The sequence below is a fragment of the Rhinoderma darwinii genome, chromosome 9 (genome assembly GCF_050947455.1).
Source record: "Rhinoderma darwinii isolate aRhiDar2 chromosome 9, aRhiDar2.hap1, whole genome shotgun sequence".
NCBI classification, from domain to species: Eukaryota; Metazoa; Chordata; class Amphibia; order Anura; family Rhinodermatidae; genus Rhinoderma; species Rhinoderma darwinii.
The window spans coordinates 88,787,035-88,804,724 of NC_134695.1; the positions used below are offsets into that span (position 1 = coordinate 88,787,035).

Below are 17,690 nucleotides of genomic sequence, written 5' to 3' on the forward strand. Positions count from 1 at the left end.
AATACGGACCACAGTCCGGGAATTTGCCGACCAGAAAAAACACTACGGTCGTGTGCGTGAGGCCTCCGGCGATGTTCACACGGCAAACCAAAAACGGATGTAAAATATGGAGCTGTTTTTAAGCGAAAACAGCCTCTGATTTCCATCTGTTTCTTCTGCATCACACGTTTTTTTATTCATTTTTTACGGCCGTTTTTTGATGCGTTTTTTTCTTTTGAGGCAATGAAAAACCGCTCCAAAAAAGGCTCAAGAAGTGACATGCAATTCTTTTTACGGTGGGAACGAAACACAGTTTTTCCCATTGAAATCAACGGGCAGATGTTTGGAGGCGTTCAGTCCCCATATTTTCAGCCGTTTTTCGGGGCGATTACGGCCCGAAAAGCGGCTGAAATTAAGCTGTGTGAACATCCCCTCAGGCTGCTGTCGAGAATGTGCTGAACCGCATTTTGGATGTTTGCGCCTCCCTAGCCAAAAGTGTCTAGAAAAGAGTGGAGCTTAGCGGTGAAATGGGCGTGGCTTAAAATGCGCCAAACAAAACGTCAGCCAGCCAAGGAAGAGACAAGCTGCGCCACTGTGATAAGTTTTGTGCATTTTCTGCCTGGTCTGAATTTTACGCCATATTAGTAAATCTGACGCATTGAATTTGCAATATCTGATGTGGCGACGTGTTCGGTAAATAGGATACTCCTGACGGAGAGCCGATCCCCAGGAGAAATATAATATTACACAGCGCACGCTTACATCCGTAGACGAACACGTGACACCTGAGCGAGAACTGCTCTGCCAAATACAGAGGGGGTCCCGAATGTACACCCCCCTTTAATACTTTCTATTATCAAGTAATAGAACTGTCTGCCGGGGTCCAAAACGACAGGGACCAGATGCAGGTACTAAACTGTGGATTGTACGGCCGCCGGAAGGGAAGAATATAATACCAGTTTATAAACCTGCGTTCTGTGAAGTCCAGTCTGGATTTGTTCTTAGAAAAAAAATGTGAAAAACACAAAAAATGTGGGAAAACTTCTATTTCTGTCCCTGCAGCTCGCTGCTGCCACCTGCCTGTGCTATGTTGTATTACTCCCAGTATTATGATATTATAGCGGCACATAAATCTGCAATAATCCGGCATCCCGGGCGGTTATTGTCCCCTGAATCCTGACAATCCGGCAATTCTCCGCAGTCTGGGATGTAACGGGCTGGAGTTTCAGATCTATCATCCACAAAATTGAGTGTTAGGAGATTTATATACGGCCGCTGACTGCAAATGTCAGCTCCAAAAACAGATTAGGGTATGTTCACACGGCGGGGGTCCGTAACGGCTGAAATTACGGGGATGTTTCCGCCTGAAAACATCCCCGTAATTTCAGCCGTAACGGCATGTGCAGGCGCTTGAACGCCGCGTCCATTACGGACGTAATTGGCGCTGCTATTCATTGGAGTCAATGAGTAACGGCTCCAATTACGGCCAAAGAAGTGACAGGTCACTTCTTCTACGCGGGCGTCTATTTACGCGCCGTCATTTGACAGCGGCGCGTAAATATACGGCTTGTGTGAACAGACAAACGTCTGCCCATTGCTGTCAACGCTATTGAGGCGCTATTTTTGGACGTAATTCGGGGCAAAAACGCCCGAATTACGTCCGTAATTAGTGCGTGTGAACATACCCTTAAGATCCCAACAAAGTCTATGGAGGAATGCGGCGGCGCTGTGTACACCGTACGATGACTGCGGCTCTTGTCGGCAGGGCTGTCCATATAGAGGATTTGCTTTGTATACAGAATATTATATGGAAGATCCCAGTATAGAGGATACGTGAATCCTGCACCGTTACTGTACGCTTAATCCCAGGTATCTTCTGCTACAGCTGCCACCTTTATGGGTATATTCACACGCGGCAGATTTGCTGCAGAAATTACCAAGCACCAGAAACGGGGGGGGGGGGGTCACTCGCTATACAACAAAATCACTATCATTTACGCCCGATACTACGAGCTGCCGCACCAACAGATGCAGCAACTTTAGTGGGTAAATCCTCATCAGTTTCAAGGTCTCCGCTTGCTGTCAGTGAACAGCAACATTCTTGTTTACATCCAAAGATGGAAATATTCTCACCTAGTCCTGCTCACACAGCAAACGGTTTCTTGCAACGTAATGGTATGTGGGGAGGATTAGCTGTGGATTTTTCGCAACGGATTTCATTGCTGCAGCTGTAACGCCCTGCGGATGTTCTGCAAAGTGGATGAGCTGTAAAGAAATCTCATCCAGGCCGCATAAAAAATATGCAGAAAAAAAAGTGCGGAAATCGACTTGCGGTGCAGATTCTCAACCTGCAGCGTCGATTTCTCTTGCGAAAAACACTGCGACATTTCCGCACAGAAAATCCAGTATGAAAATCCGCAGCGTAATACAGTAGCTGCGCATGTCAATTTATGTAGCGGAATCGATGGTTCTCGGTTGTGGGTTTTCCCCATTGAATTCAGTGGAAGGTAAATCCCACAACAAATAGCAGAGGTTGCGATATTTGCGTCGGAGAACCTGCGTTTCTGACGCAAAAATATATAGATTTTTTTACCCAGAATTCTCTGCGTCTATGCAGCATATCCACCCTGTGTGAACATAGCCTATGGGATTGCATGTCATGCATCTGTGATTGTAAAAAACGCAACAGTGCCGCAGGAGATCGCGGCGTGATTTTTTTGTGGTGGAGACTCCGCCCTCATCTGCTTGATTGTCTGACTCCGCCCTCACCTGCTTGATTGATTGATTGTCTGACTCCGCCCTCACCTGCTTGATTGTGTGACTCCGCCCTCACCTGCTTGATTGTCTGACTCCACCCACACCTGCTTGATTGATTGATTGTCTGACTCCGCCCCTGCATTAAGCACAGGTGTTACATTGTAACCTCACCTCCTCGTTATATATAGAGAAGCAGTGGTGCTGGTAGGAGGTTTGTGTAGTTATTGGGGGTCAGGCCGGGCTGAGTGAGACTTTGGATAGTGGAATAATGCCCCCAAGAAGAACCAGAAAGCGGTTCGGAGCCCAGTCCCGGGTGAGCAAGGATTCTGGGCTGGGAATGGTGGATTCTCTGCAGGAGCCAAAGAATGAAAAAATCCGACTTTTCATGCAGGACTTTGCACAGCAAAGTGAGTGTCACCCAAAAAAATCTGCAGTATACTGAGTGTTGTAGCCTGAAGAGCCGTGATCTGCAGCCTGTGGGTTTTAAGATCTCTGCTTACTGTCAGTGACTAGGAATTTTCTTGTTTATATGTGTAAACCTAATACTACTCACAGCTGAGGAGTCAATGCTCTGATCTGATTTGACTAGAATGGATGTATTGTGTTAAATCAATATATTGTTATGCACTCGCGTATGCCGACTCTGCGTGTTGTGCTGTGTGACTGCAATTTGTTCTCCCTGCGGCTAGCATGACACGTATATTGTGCTGTATGCATTTGCTGTCATCCTGTATTGAGGCTTTTTACGGTATCCACTTGTTTGGATTTTGTTATCCCAATTGGGTGCCGTTTTGCACTCCTTATTGGCTGCCCATGCTGTCAATCTCCCCGCATACAGAATTCTCTGAATGACTATCACCCACTGTGACTGATGTGCGCTTGCGCTCAGCCTCCGTGGTGACTGGATGCCTGATTCCGGTGTTCTATTGGCTTGTTGTCATGCCATTCTTTTTGGCGTGGGGGCTTGTCTTTTGTGGCCACCTGATTGGCTTTGAGGAGAATCGTTGCCGTCACACGTCATGCAGACGTAGGCATACGAGTCTATATAGGGAGCATTTTTCAAAACGCGCGCTCATTAGCCCCGTGTTATCCCCTGAGGACGCTGCTTCTGCAGCGAAACATGTCGGGGGGGCTATCGCCATTTTAATATATCACTGACGGTCCAGTTATTGCCTTTACCCGGGGGAACTGTTTCTATGCACGGCAGTCTGCAGCTGCCGAATCAGTTTCTCTCACTGCGTCCAGTGTTGTACTGGATGCATGCACATTGACCCTTTGCTACACACTGGCCGTCTTCTGATACAATTTTAACCCTTCAGTGTCGTTTGTCTGTTTGATACATTAATAAAAGTTATGTTTTAACTGCCTTTACTGACATTTCGACTAATTGACTGGTGGCTGGGAAATTGGGACTTTGTGCCTAGGCACATTTCTCTTCAATGCTCTGATCTAAACCCAACCGCAGTGCAAATCTGTCTCCTGTTCTGATGGTTTGCTACAATGTATCAGTGCCGGTAAAAATGTATCCGTCTGTTCACTCGTGTCTGTGTGTGCGCAAGATCTGCGTTATTCCCATCACAGAAAATGAGGTCATTTTGCTAGGATATGCCATGGCCTTCTGATCGATTGACTGCTGGGACCCCACTGCGGACGTACTAAAGAATGGACATTCCTACTAATTGGTGAAGCTATAAAGGGTGGAATGAGATTCCTATGGTAGAGGTGGTGGTCGGGCACGGGGCGGTTTTTCATGCTGACCTATCCGCAGTATACGTCATCAGTATATGATTGTGGTGGTCTGACGCCCGGACCCCGCACTGATCAGCTGCTGGCGGATGTCTCCAGTCACAGTATAGCAGCAGAGATGCAGCACGGCCGCTATGCTGTGACGAGACACTGAACGCTGCAGAACCTCCGGGCACCGGAGCAGCTGATTGGTGCGGGGTCCAGGCGTCGGACCTCCACTGATCTATCCTGTGGATAAGTCATCAGTATGAAAAACCGTCCTGTGCCCGGACAACCCCTGCGAGCTTGATATGTGCCGTCTATAGTGGCGTGAACACTGTCCACATAAGTAGAGGTCTATGGAAGCTCCTGATTGCTGGACATGGGGTGAACACTATATATGTGTAGTCTATAGTGGAATGAATATTGAATTCCCCCGGCTGCGTATTCCATGTGACGTTCTCTGTGCATCTGTTTATGTAAGAAATATTTTATGTTCATTCCACTTATATCCTCATATATAGAACGTCCTGTTGGATATGCCAAGACGACAAATTTCAATTCTATAGGCATCCACTTATGTGACCTGTCCACTCCACTATATGCGCTCTTCCCATTCCACTATATGCGCTCTTCCCATTCCACTATATGCGCTCTTCCCATTCCACTATATGCTCTCCTCATTATTATATATATACATATACTCTTTTCATTCCCTGTTTAGTAAGCCCAGGAAATACAGTATCTCTCTATCAAATGTGTTCAGTCCACTATAAAAAAAAAACTCTTCCAAGTCTAAGAAGCAACTTAAACTCTAATCACATTTGCCATATAAACAGAAGCCTATTCTACTATATACTGCACATATATCCTGTTCACTTCATGTCTATCAAGCAAAGAAAAATTCCATAGGCTTCAACTTATATGAAAAATGTTCATTTATACCTCCCAGCTTTCACGTATTGCAAAGGAGCCTGTAGCGCGCAACAGCTAATGGTACCTCTAACCCACCCAATCCTTGCCCATACACACCCAGCTTAGCCCTCATAACTGCCCCCACACAGGATAATGCCCCAATAGTGCCTAATGAAAAAATACTCCCCTAGCCCAGTGCCCACATCTAGTGGAGGAGATCCGTCTGCTCTGAGAGTGGCTCGGGCCCCCCTCCCCCCCCCCCATCAAAAAGTGATGGCCTGTCCTAGTGAATCGCTTTCCCTTTCTGAGATGGAAATAACCCAATAATGTTCTCGTCTGTCCCTCATCCGTCCAGAGAAGGAACGTTTGGAAGAGGTCAAGAAGGAGCTGGAGGTTCTCCGAGCTCTCCCGGACCAGATCCTGGAGATGGAGCTGCTGAAGATGCCGATGTACATGAGACAGATGACGGTCGCCGAGTATTCCAGTAAGTGCAATCGTAGATATAGGTGGAGACTTTGCATCAAATTTGTCATTTATGTTTACACTATTTTTGGACAAAAAACATTTGATCCAGTTCACTTTTGTATATAGTTGAATGTAATATCGTGTCTTGGAGGGACTTGCCTCGAATGGTTTTGATTGTTGGCGGGGCCTGCGTGCCCGCATGTTGTTTGCATTACTTGTCTTAGTAGATTGAATGCCGAGATTACTTGGTTTGACGTGTCTAATGTTTACATGTTTGTCTACTTTATGTGCATAAATAAAAAGAAATTTGTAAAAAAACTAAACATTTGATCCCGGCAAAAGGAAAAAAATAAGAATGGGTAATATACAGAGCAGCGCATAGGATGTCTGGCTGCAATAATAGGTGGAATTAACTTGACATGTCAGCAGTTTAGGTTTGGTTGGTTTTTAACTTGACAAATGAGGGGTCTCAAACCACTAATTTCTTTTGTTTGGGTTTTTCTGTGTGGGGGGCGGGGGTTGCCCTTCTAACTAAAGGCGGTCATAATATAACTTGGTATCTACAATTTTTTTTTTTGTCACTGGACAGTTCCTTATCCTGTACTGATCCTGAGTTATATCCTGTATTCTACTCCAGAGCTGCACTCACTGTTCTGCTGGTGGAGTCACTGTGTACATACATTACATTACTTATCCTGTACTGATCCTGAGTTATATCCTGTATTCTACTCCAGAGCTGCACTCACTGTTCTGCTGGTGGAGTCACTGTGTACATACATTACATTACTTATCCTGTACTGATCCTGAGTTACATCCTATATTATACTCCAGAGCTGCACTCACTATTCTGCAGGCTTCAGAGCTCAAATTTCCCATCATTTCCTGCTGGTTTAGTGTCTGACCAGAGCTTGATTTGGAAACTGCATTTTTTTTAGACGCAAGATTAATGTACCGTGCCTGAAACAAAGTGACTCCATGTGGATGTAGGTAAATTCTATATTTTTCTGTATCCTGAGTATCGGAGATTGACATTTGCTTTTTTTTCTCCTGTGTTTCAGAGTTGATGCAGGTAAACCAGGCAGAGTCGGCTCCTGTTGTGAAGGTGAGGAGTCCCTGGAGGATTAGTCCTCTTTATTCTTGGCTTCTTTAAGTTGCGCTCTGTACTACGCAGGTTCCTTTGTTGCAGGCCGGCGGTGTGGATGAAGACCTGAGAGAGGCCAAACTTGTAAGGAAGGACAGCAGGAAAGGTAAGTGTGCGCCGGGGCGGGAGGACTCGGGTATAACGGGTGATTCACCAGCGGACTGTTCTCTCAGTTAAGGTGTCCACATCTGTCGACCATCGTGAACCTGTCGCCTCTAAAGTGATGTCCCCGATGCAGAAGAACAGGACCGTCCAAAAGGTGAGCACGACTGTAGGACCTCAGAGACCCCTCATGGGGTTGTACAGGATTAGACAAAACATGGACACACTAGTCCAAAAACAGCGCTACATCTGGCGGGCAGCTGTGGCACATTGGCACGGTTTTTGAAAAATAGCAGCCATGTTTTTCTAATCGACGACTTTAAAGGGTCATGTCATGAGGGAGGGCAGCCAAAAGCTGCACTACTAACTATCTCCACAATGATGACGGCCCCTCCATAGCCCTCCTGTGCCTCCGTGCAAGAACTTTACCTGGTGCCATCACCTTGCATTTTGCCATGTATGATGACATCACTTTGGATAGGATCACATACAATGTGTATGTGATAGTTTTGTAGTTGCCCAGTGATTTACCCCTATACTAGAAGTCATTGTGCCTGCATATAGTGGCCCCGTTATGTTAATTGGGGCCCCATTGTGACTGCTACTTTATTAATGCACCTTTTTATTCTTTTATAGGTTCCAAAAAGTAAATCTCTCATCTCATTGATTAATGATGCTGGGAAGAACACCACATCTTTAGCCAGGTAACTGCAGTACACAGGTCAGCACTGTAAACTCTGGGGTCCTGGAATCAAATCTGACCAGGGCAACAAGTGCATATGGAATCTGGGAGGAAACCAGCAAGGACTGATCAAAAATTACTGAGGGGGGGGCCTCTAGTAAGCATGTGATATTAGAGTGGTCAGACTTAGCCCAATGGGGACTAGTACAAGTGGAGCACTCTAAATATTGACACCATCCATATAGCGCCAACATATACTGCAGAAATGTATAAAGTATCTGCAACTATGAGTTCTGTAAGGTGGAAAGTGAAATTAAGCCACACAGAATATGTTCAAAGTCCCCAACTTCCCTTCACACAGCCATTAATTATAACATTCACCACTAGGGGGAGCTTATTGTACACAGATTTCAGTACAATGGGAGGTGAGTGCAGTGAGCTCCCCCTAGTGGTGGCTGCAGATAATGTTATCACTTATTTTTATTTAGCCTACAATATACAAAACCATTAATATTCAGATAATTACAATCCATTCTTGGCCGCTGCAGGGGTAAACTCTGATCACCCGGGGGTTAGAGAAGCCGGGTAAATGCCAAAGGGCTTGTCTTTATGGATAGTGGTGTAATTGGCAATTGCTCATACAAGTCCTGTAACGATTTATCAGGGTGGTGTGAAGACCCCTGGGTGTTGCGGGAGGATGAATAGTGAAGTCTATCTTTCGAACTGTTTCCCTGTCTAGGTCTTTTTCTGTAACTCCACTAAATAAAGCTCCCAAGAAGATGGTCCCTGCTTCATCCAGCAGAACTGTATCCATAACCTCAAGGTACCTTTGACTTCATGCCCTGAGCAGTGTGGGTGCCCCCTGGTGGTTGTACAATGGATGGTGTAATTTGCCTAAATGTATTTTTTTATTTTTTTTACTTACAGAAATATGACCACCCTTACCACACGTTCCTCAAGAACCCGAGCCTTCTCATCAATTAGTGACCACCTGCCATTACATGAAGGCCTTCCTTTTGTACATATACCACTGGTGGATGGGCAGGTAATGGCGTGGTACCCACATCAGCTGATGTCCTATTCCCACATCATGTCCTGGGCCAGTGGTACACACGGGGAATCAAAATCGCCCCCTTCATTATGATGCTGCATTTTTCCCACACAGGACTTAAGGGCTTGGTGTTTGTTTCCCCCACAATGGCCATTATATGACCCCCCGAGGCCAGTTCCCCCACCATATTGGCTCACAATGCAGTTCCCCCCAGGAACAAGTCCTGTGCAGGTTGACACCCAGTAACCAAGGGAATGGGACCGTTTCCATGGGCCCTATAGAATTTGCGTGGTTTTCTCTTGATCTGTACGCCCTTCACCTGCATATATTTATAGGACGGGACTGCTGAATGTTTCTTATATGTCCCCTGCAGACTTTATCATCGGAGTACAACGACCTGGAGTCTCTGGATGTGGAGCTGCTGAGACGAGACACGGTGCAGCACATACACACTCTCGTGGTGAGGTCTTTATATTGTGGTGTGTGGATTATATATAAATTACTGCTGGATCGCTACACATTCAGGTCGATTACACTTAAAAACCCTGCAAAGCTTTACACCGCCTTTGTTTTTTTTTTCTTTTGTTTAAATGGGTGACTCCGTATTGTAATTTTATCAATTTTACGCTTTGAGATACAGCTGCTTTGCTTCCTGTATACAGAGCAGCTGTATCTAGCGCTAAATCCTGTTCCCGTCAGGTCCACTAGACTGAGTTCAGTGACTGCGGGTCCTGTGTCGGTTACCCATCACATGTAAGGTCGTAACTTTAGATGTAAGAGATTACAGGAGGATCCTGCATGTCAGACACGCAGGACCCGCAGACGCAGAACCGGTCAGGGCCGTCTAACTGACTGATTCCGGTCTTGGCGAAAAATACAGCTGCTCTGTATACAAGATCCAAAGCAACTGTATCTCAAAGTAAAGAATTTTTAATCCTTAACCCCTTAGTGACCACTAATACGCCTTTTTACGTCGGTCACTAATGGGCTTTAGGCTAGGCTGACGCCTTTTCACGTCAGCCTAGTCAAAGTCCTGCACGGGTCTCCCGTGCAGGCAGGAGCCGGGGCTCTGCTGTCTGATGACAGCTGAGCTCCTGCTCCAACGCCCGCCATCGAAGTTTACTTCGATCGCGGCCGTTTAACCCGTTAAATGCCGCCGTCAATAGCGGCCGCGGCATTTAACTTTGTTTACAGAGGGAGTGAGCTCCCTCTGTCACCCATCGGCGGCCCGCGAATGAAATCGCGGGTCTCCGATGGGGTGTCATGGCAGCCGGGGGCTTGATAAAAGCCCCCAGGTCTGCCCTGGACATATTCCTGTTAGGACGCGCCGGAGGCACGTCCTAACAGATTGCCTGTCAGATTTACACTGACAGGCAATAATGCTCTGGTATACGAAGTACACCAAAGCATTATAGCAGCGATCGGAACATCGCACAGTAAAGTCCCCTAGTGGGACTAATAAAATCAGTCATCAAAGTGAAATAAAGATTATTAATAAAAAGTACAGTAAAAAAATAAATAAAACCATTTTTTTCCATAAAAAGTGGTTTTATTTAGTAAAAGTGTAAAAAAAAAAAAAAGTACACATATGTGGTATCGCTGCGACCGTAATGACTCCATTAATAAAGTTAATATGTAATTTAAACCGCAAAGTGAGCACCGTAAAAAAAAAACGCAAAAAACCATGGCGAAATTGCAATTTTTTTCCATTGCCCCCAAAAAAGTCATAATAAAAATGAATCAATAAGTCCCATGCACCCCAAAACAGTACCATTCAAAACTACGTCTTGTCCCGCAGAAAACAAGCCCAAAAAATCACTACATTGATGGAAAAATAAAAAAATTACGGCTCTTGGAAAGAGACGATGCAAAAACAAATAATTTTAGTTCAAAAGTGTTTTTATTGTGCAAAAGTCGTAAAACATAAAAAAAACTCTACATATGTGGTATCGCCGTAATCGTACCGACCCATAGAATAAAGGTAACATGTTATTTACGTCGCATAGTGAACGGCGGCAATTTAAAAACGCATAGAACAATGGCGGAATTTCAGTTTTTTTTTATAATCCCCCCCCCAAAAGGGTTAATAAAAGTTAATATAAAAATTATATGTACCCAAAAATGGTGCCATTAAAAAGCACAACTAATCCCGCAAAAAACAAGTCCTCATACAGCTATGTAGACGAAAAAATAAAAACGTTATAGCTCTTTGAATGCGACTATAGAAAAACGAATAAAATAGCTTGGTCATTAGGGCCTAAAATGGGCTGGTCACTAAGGGGTTAATTTACACCAATCACACTGACCTGTTTTGAGTGTAAACGTTCAACAAACTTCTGACCTGTGAGTATTTGGACCCCCCCAGTTTAAATTTCTGAGACCCCTGCCAATTGCTAAAGCGAAGCTGCAAAAGTGCTCGGGTGAGTGAGCTGCTTTGTTTGTTTTTTTTGGAAAGCCGGTAGACCAGCCCATAAACTTTCCGTTGAGGTTGTACACACGCTATATCTGCTCCTGAGAAGCCAATCAAACGGTGGCACAGCGCTCACCCGAGTGCTTCTGCCGCTTTGGTTTAGCAATCGGTGGGGGGGGGGGGGGTCTCAGTGCTGGATCGTTGCCAATTTAAATTTCTGATGTCACTGACATGCCAAAAGTTTGAACCTTTCTAGTAATACTTTATAATTATTATTATTTTTTTTTAAAGTCTGCAAAGTCTTTCATAGCATTTCAGTTCCTCGCCATTTCCAAGATCTGAGCTTTAGTTTTTGGGTGTAAAAGCTTCCGTTTAACACAAACTTGTACAGATCGGACAGCTGAGGTTTGCAACAATTATATCTAATCCCAGACTGCTACAGGTAAAATGCATGTAACAAACTATCAGGACAGATTTGTGTTGCTGATGTGTTTACCTCAAATTTATATCTACTGGATACAACTGTAGCAAACCCTCAGCTGTGAAGTATAGGTTTTCAGCCTCTGTTGGTTTTTAAAAAATGGGATCATTGTTTATTTTTATGGCGCAGCATTCTCAAGGTGTCTGGATGTAGTTTTAAAATAAAAGCTGCTGTACGCTTTGTTACATTAAAGTCTTCCCACTGGATATGCCATAAATGTCTGAGGTCGACGTGTGGGACCTGCACTAAGAGTCTCCTGACCCTGTTCTTGAGATGTGGGTACCAGAGCTGGGAGCCACATCTCAATAGTAGGGTATTTAAGGACTATGCCATAAAGGTCTGATAGAAATCTGCATTATACCAGAGTTGGTGCCTAAAGGGGTATCCATTGCCTCCCTCTATATATTTATACATTGTTTTCTGTCTTCTCAGGGTCAACTAACCAATCTTTGTGCCAAAGCAACAACGCAGCATCTTGCAGGCGGCCACGAGTAAATGTCACGAGTGTAATGTGGGAGATGCAGGAGATCGTCCCAAGAGATTGTCTTATACATGTTTTATTTATGTCAAAGTTTTATAATAAAAATATAAATGCAATGATGTCTGGAGTATCCCAGGGTGCTAATAGGAGAAACACACACAGGGAGTGCAGCTCTGGGGGCCTTGTGGCCCCAGCTGTGTCTGTGGAAACGCAGGAGAGTGGGAAAGATAGCCAATTGCACCGTTCAGTGGTATGGTTTTGCTAGGTATGCGCACATGACCTCTGTCAATCACAGGTGGTTCATTCCCCAGGATGAGAGAGACAATTGTGTGCTGAAGCAGAGTAGTAACACCGCAGACTGAGAAAAATGGCACCACCTATACACAAAATTAGAGATGGTGCCATCGGCTGCAGTCCAGCTGGAAATGGCACCGATCATTGAAAAGGGTCTGTAGAGCCTGAAAAAAAAGTAACGACCAGTTGGTAGAGTCCAGCAGTCCCCAGATAGTATGCCCATAGTGGTGTACACAAGCGCTCGCCATCGCCCAGACGTGTGACCAACAGGAGCATCTCCTCGGCAGTTCACCCTTTTGTAAGGGGAGACACTGGTGGACCGGACTGGGACTTAAAATCATCCCTGGCATTTTTAAGCAGACAGGCCCACCGCAGGCCATATGCAGCCGCCAGTGTTGGGCTGGAGTACATGGGACCTCCTTCCAGCTATACAAGACACGGGGAGATTTATTAAAACAGGTGTAAATGAAAGAGGAATAGTTCCTGATAGCTCCAACTCCAATGAATCAAACATGCTCATTATTCTAGAGGATTTTTTTTCGTGGAACAGAAAACAATTGAAGTAGACTTATTTCTGCTGCATGTGAATGGGGTATAAAATAGCCCATTCACTATTACTGGATGCAGAATGTTAGTGGATTTGAAAGGGATTTGGGTGTAGAATCAGGGACTTAGTCCTAATCAAATCCTGATTGTGTGATCATGGCCTAATACTGATGTATAAAGATTGCAAATTATACCAGTATACAATGCTAAAATATAACCATACTGGGACTGTATGTGGGTGCAAGCTCTGAGGGACAGACCAAGTCCCAGATACACAGCAATCAAAAAAATGAGCAGCAACTCCAATAGTTTAGGTGAAAAAAGTGGGTACTTTATTGCCCGTGCAACGTTTCATCTCTGTTCACTGGAGCCTTTCACAAGTTGAGAGAGGCTCCAGTGAACGGAGATGAAATGTTGCACGGGCAATAAAGTACCCACTTTTTTTTCACAAACTATTGGAGTTTCTCATTTTTTTGATATAGATGGATGGATAGATACAGCACCAGCACCAAGCGCGGCACATGGATACGGCACCAGCACCAAGCGCGCTCAATTTAGTGTGATCACTGCCGTAAAACTAAAGTGCCCAGCATGGACCGGACAATGGTAAGGATATGCTGGGTGTTGCCGTTTCACAAAAAAAAAATCATACCACCCATCATCTTGCTGCAGATCACACCGTGACTACATTACTGATTAGAGGCAGAATAAACATTTACATTAAAGCGTCTGTCACCCCATTATAAGTGGCCTGTATTGTACATGATGTGATCGGTTCTGTAATGTAGATTACAGCAGTGTTTTTTATTTCGAAAAATGATCATTTGTGACAGTTATGACATATTTGATTTATGCTAATGAGTTTTCCAATGGACAACTGGGCGTGTTTTACTATGACCAAGTGGGCGTTGTGGAGAGAAGTGTATGACGCTGACCAATCAGCGTCATACTCTTCTCTCCATTCATTTACACTGCACTAGCTATATCACTGTGTGGCCACATACACACACTATAACATTACTGCAGTGTCCTGACAATGAATATACATTACCTCCAGCCAGGACGGGATGTTTATTCAGAATCCCGACACTACAGCACAACAAGCATAATCTCGTTTGTTTTCAATAGTTTTTTATTAAACAGTTTTGTAAAATAATAATATATTAATAACACAGACTCGCAGAGTCTCAACTTTTATATTTCAGTAATACAATTAAACAAAGTATTTAGACCAACATGGTCTCCAATAAATCTCACATTATATACCAGTCATGATGTCCACACTCCTGCCAAATATATAGTATATAAATGTCTACATTGCTAACCTAGGTAATTATTCTTGACATCACATTGCTTTATAGAGTACCTTAACATGGCCTCTATGGAAGAAAGATAAAAGAAAGACAAAAGAAAAAACAAAACACACACAATAATCAAAAGAAGGATAAGAAGGGGGGGAAGGAAAAGTGTAGGGTAGAAGGGTTTCCCAACCAACTCTATGTATTCACGAAAATGTGTGATTCCTCCATGGGTCCCAAATGGCATCAAATTTGTCTAATGTACCCGCCAGCAGATGTGTTAGGCGGTCGTTAACCATTATCCATGAAATCTTAGCTATCAACATATCCATGGACAACGTGGGTGTTCGCCAAGCCCTAGCAATAGTTATTTTAGCTGCCAAAAACACATATCGGAGAAATTTACGTGCGGGGGCCCGAACCTCCGGAATAGGACCGCATAGCAGAGCCGTAATCACATCCCTGGGGGGTTTGACTTGGATCACTGTGTTAATAAGCTGGTATACCTGGTTCCAAAAGGTGGCAACCATTGGACACTCCCATAGAATATGCATTAGCGTACCCTCCGCGCCACATTGTCTAAAGCAGTGCTTATCCACCAATGGGTTAAATCGAGCTATACGAGTAGGGACCATATACCATCTCATTAATACCTTATAACCCGCTTCCACCAAGGATGTATTGATAGATAGTTTCGAGGTCGTGCAAGCCATCTCCCGCCACTGCTCCAATTCCACTCCCGTACCTAAATCGTGTTCCCATCGAGTCATGTAAGGGAGTTTACCTTCCGGAGTCACCAGATCAGAATATATCGTGGATATTTTACGTCGTAGGCCCGACAGCCAGCACAGCCGTTCAAACGTGGTCAATGTACTGATGTCCCCCCTCCTGGATTTCCAATCCAACAAGAAATGATGTATCTGGATGTACCTAAAATGCTCCGATGGGGGCATCGAGTGTGAGTCCTTAAAGTAATCCAAAGTTCTGATGTCCCCCCCTATAAGGAAGTCCTTAATCCTGTAAAACCCCTTATTGAGCCACCACCGGAATTCCATTCTACGCAGACCCGGAGGAAAGGCAGAATTACCCGTGATGGTCATGAGCGGATTATGGGGTGATTTAATATGGAATCTCTTTCTAAGCGAGTCCCACAGCTGTAACATCTGAGAAAGCACAGGGGAGAGAACCGGAGGCCTGTCCGAGGACTCCATCCACAGTAGCGTTTCCAGCGGGAAACTGGTACATGCGGCCGTTTCAATTTGCGTCCACTGGGGGCAGTATGGTCTCGCATACATATCTGTAAATTGCGCCAGACGCGCTGCATGATAGTATTGTTGTATATTGGGAACCCCCAGACCCCCCGCCATTTTAGGGGTAAATAAAGTTTGTCTCTGTATTCTCGGTCTTTTAGACCCCCAAATGAACGACATAATGAGCCCTTGGATTTGTCTAAGCGCCTTCTGAGGGACCACTATAGGGAGCGTGCGAAAATAATATAGCAATCTGGGCAAGATCGTCATTTTGATGGAGGCAATGCGACCAAACCATGAGAGATTAAGAGGGGACCATCTAGTGAGATCTGTAGCTATTTGTTGAAAAAGTGGAGGGAAATTGTCCTCGTAGAGGGACTCTATGGTGGGCGTCAATTTAATACCTAAATATGTCAATCTACGTGCATCCCAATGAAAATCAAAGTTAAGTTTTAGGAGCTTCACTACCCCGATTGGCAATGTAAGATTCATTGCCACCGACTTGGAGTGGTTGACCTTAAGCCCAGACAGCTTGCCAAACTGATCAAGAATATGAAAGAGATTCGGCAAAGATGTGAGAGGTGTCGATATGAAAAGCAGAATGTCATCCGCAAACAAGGCACATTTATGTTCTATTCCTCTCGCCTTCACTCCCCTAATGTCGGGAGAATTTCGTATGAGGTTGGCCAACGGCTCAATAGCCAGCGCAAACAGGGAAGGCGATAGTGGGCACCCCTGTCGCGTTCCTCTGCATATTGGAAAAGCTCCCGACATAAATCCCCTAGAATTTATTTTTGCTGTAGGAAGACAATATAAAATCTTAAGAATAGACAAAAAACCTGAACCGAAGCCCATTCTCTCAAGAACATAAAACAAATATTCCCAGGATAGCGAGTCAAAGGCTTTCTGAAGGTCAAGACTTAATAACATACTTTGACGTCCGGAAGTACCATCCCACCCCGAACGAACGGCTGAGATAATGTCCACAGCCCGTCTCGTCTGGTCCTCCGCCTGGCGGAGGGGTATAAATCCCGCCTGGTCCTTATGTATATATGTGGCGAGGAAGGAGTTCAATCTAACCGCCAGAATTTTTGTCATAATCTTAAGATCCACATCGAGAAGGGATATCGGGCGATAGTTGGCCTGATCTGTATGATCTTTATGAGGCTTGGGAATAAGATGTATGTAAGCTAAATTCGAAAAAGGAGGCAAATTATTACCCTCCCGATAAGCATTGAACAGTTCAACCATGTGCGGGGCCAGGACCTCCCTAAAGTGTTTGTAATAACCTGAGGAAAACCCATCTGGCCCCGGGGCTTTGAGAGCCTTCAGATTTTTAATAACATCCAATACCTCCTCCAGTCTAAATTCAGCATCCAGTGTTTCTCTATCCCCTTGGGAAAGTTTAGTAGGGAATGTTTTTTCCAGCAAGACCCTAGCCTTATTTTTATCAAACTGAGGTGGTGCTGCGTATAAAGCTGAGTAAAAATCCTGAAAGGCTTTTACCACTTTTGTGGGATTCTGTGATAAAGATCCATCCGCCAATCGCAATTTCGGTGGTGTTGAAGTGTTAAATCGGGGCGTGAGGCGTCTAGAGAGTAATGTTCCAGTTTTATCCCCTTGTGAAAAAAACTTATGTTGTGACCAACGCAGACTTTTTTCCGCCCAACTTGTCAGACATAAATTTAATTCTGTTCTAGCTTCCGCTAATTTTGCTTTAATATCTGCTGAGGGGTTTATTTTAAATTGCTTAGACAGATCCGCAAACTTCCTCTCCTTTAACGCCAGAACCTCCTTCAACCGTTTCTTGTTACGCGAGGCTATCTGGATGAATTTCCCCCTAATCACTGCTTTGTGAGCCGCCCAATTGGACATAATTGAGGTGTCTGGTGCCTTATTAAGTAGAAAATATGTGTCCAAATCCCTTTGGATTTCTTTAACTATCTCCTGATCCGATAGTAGTGACTCATTCAATCTCCTATAGGAGATAGGCGGTCTCCCACATAAATCTGACAGCCGAACCACAATCGGGTCATGATCAGACCAGGGTGTAGCCAAAATCCTAGTATCCGTGACCTTAGGGAGTAAGCTAGTTGACATCATAACATGATCA

General features: G+C 44.6%; 1 protein-coding gene across 1 annotated transcript; it reads left to right on the plus strand.

Annotated features, from left to right (window-relative positions):
- The first annotated feature begins 3,004 nt into the window (after window positions 1-3,004).
- LOC142660493 (borealin-2-like) lies at window positions 3,005-12,305 on the plus strand. Its single transcript, XM_075837109.1, has 10 exons — window positions 3,005-3,143; window positions 5,732-5,860; window positions 6,900-6,943; window positions 7,028-7,088; window positions 7,156-7,241; window positions 7,721-7,788; window positions 8,506-8,589; window positions 8,694-8,811; window positions 9,191-9,277; window positions 12,141-12,305. The coding sequence occupies exons 1-10, from the start codon at window positions 3,005-3,007 to the stop codon at window positions 12,201-12,203; spliced, it is 879 nt and encodes a 292-aa protein (XP_075693224.1). The 3' UTR covers window positions 12,204-12,305.
- The last annotated feature ends 5,385 nt before the right edge of the window (window positions 12,306-17,690 follow it).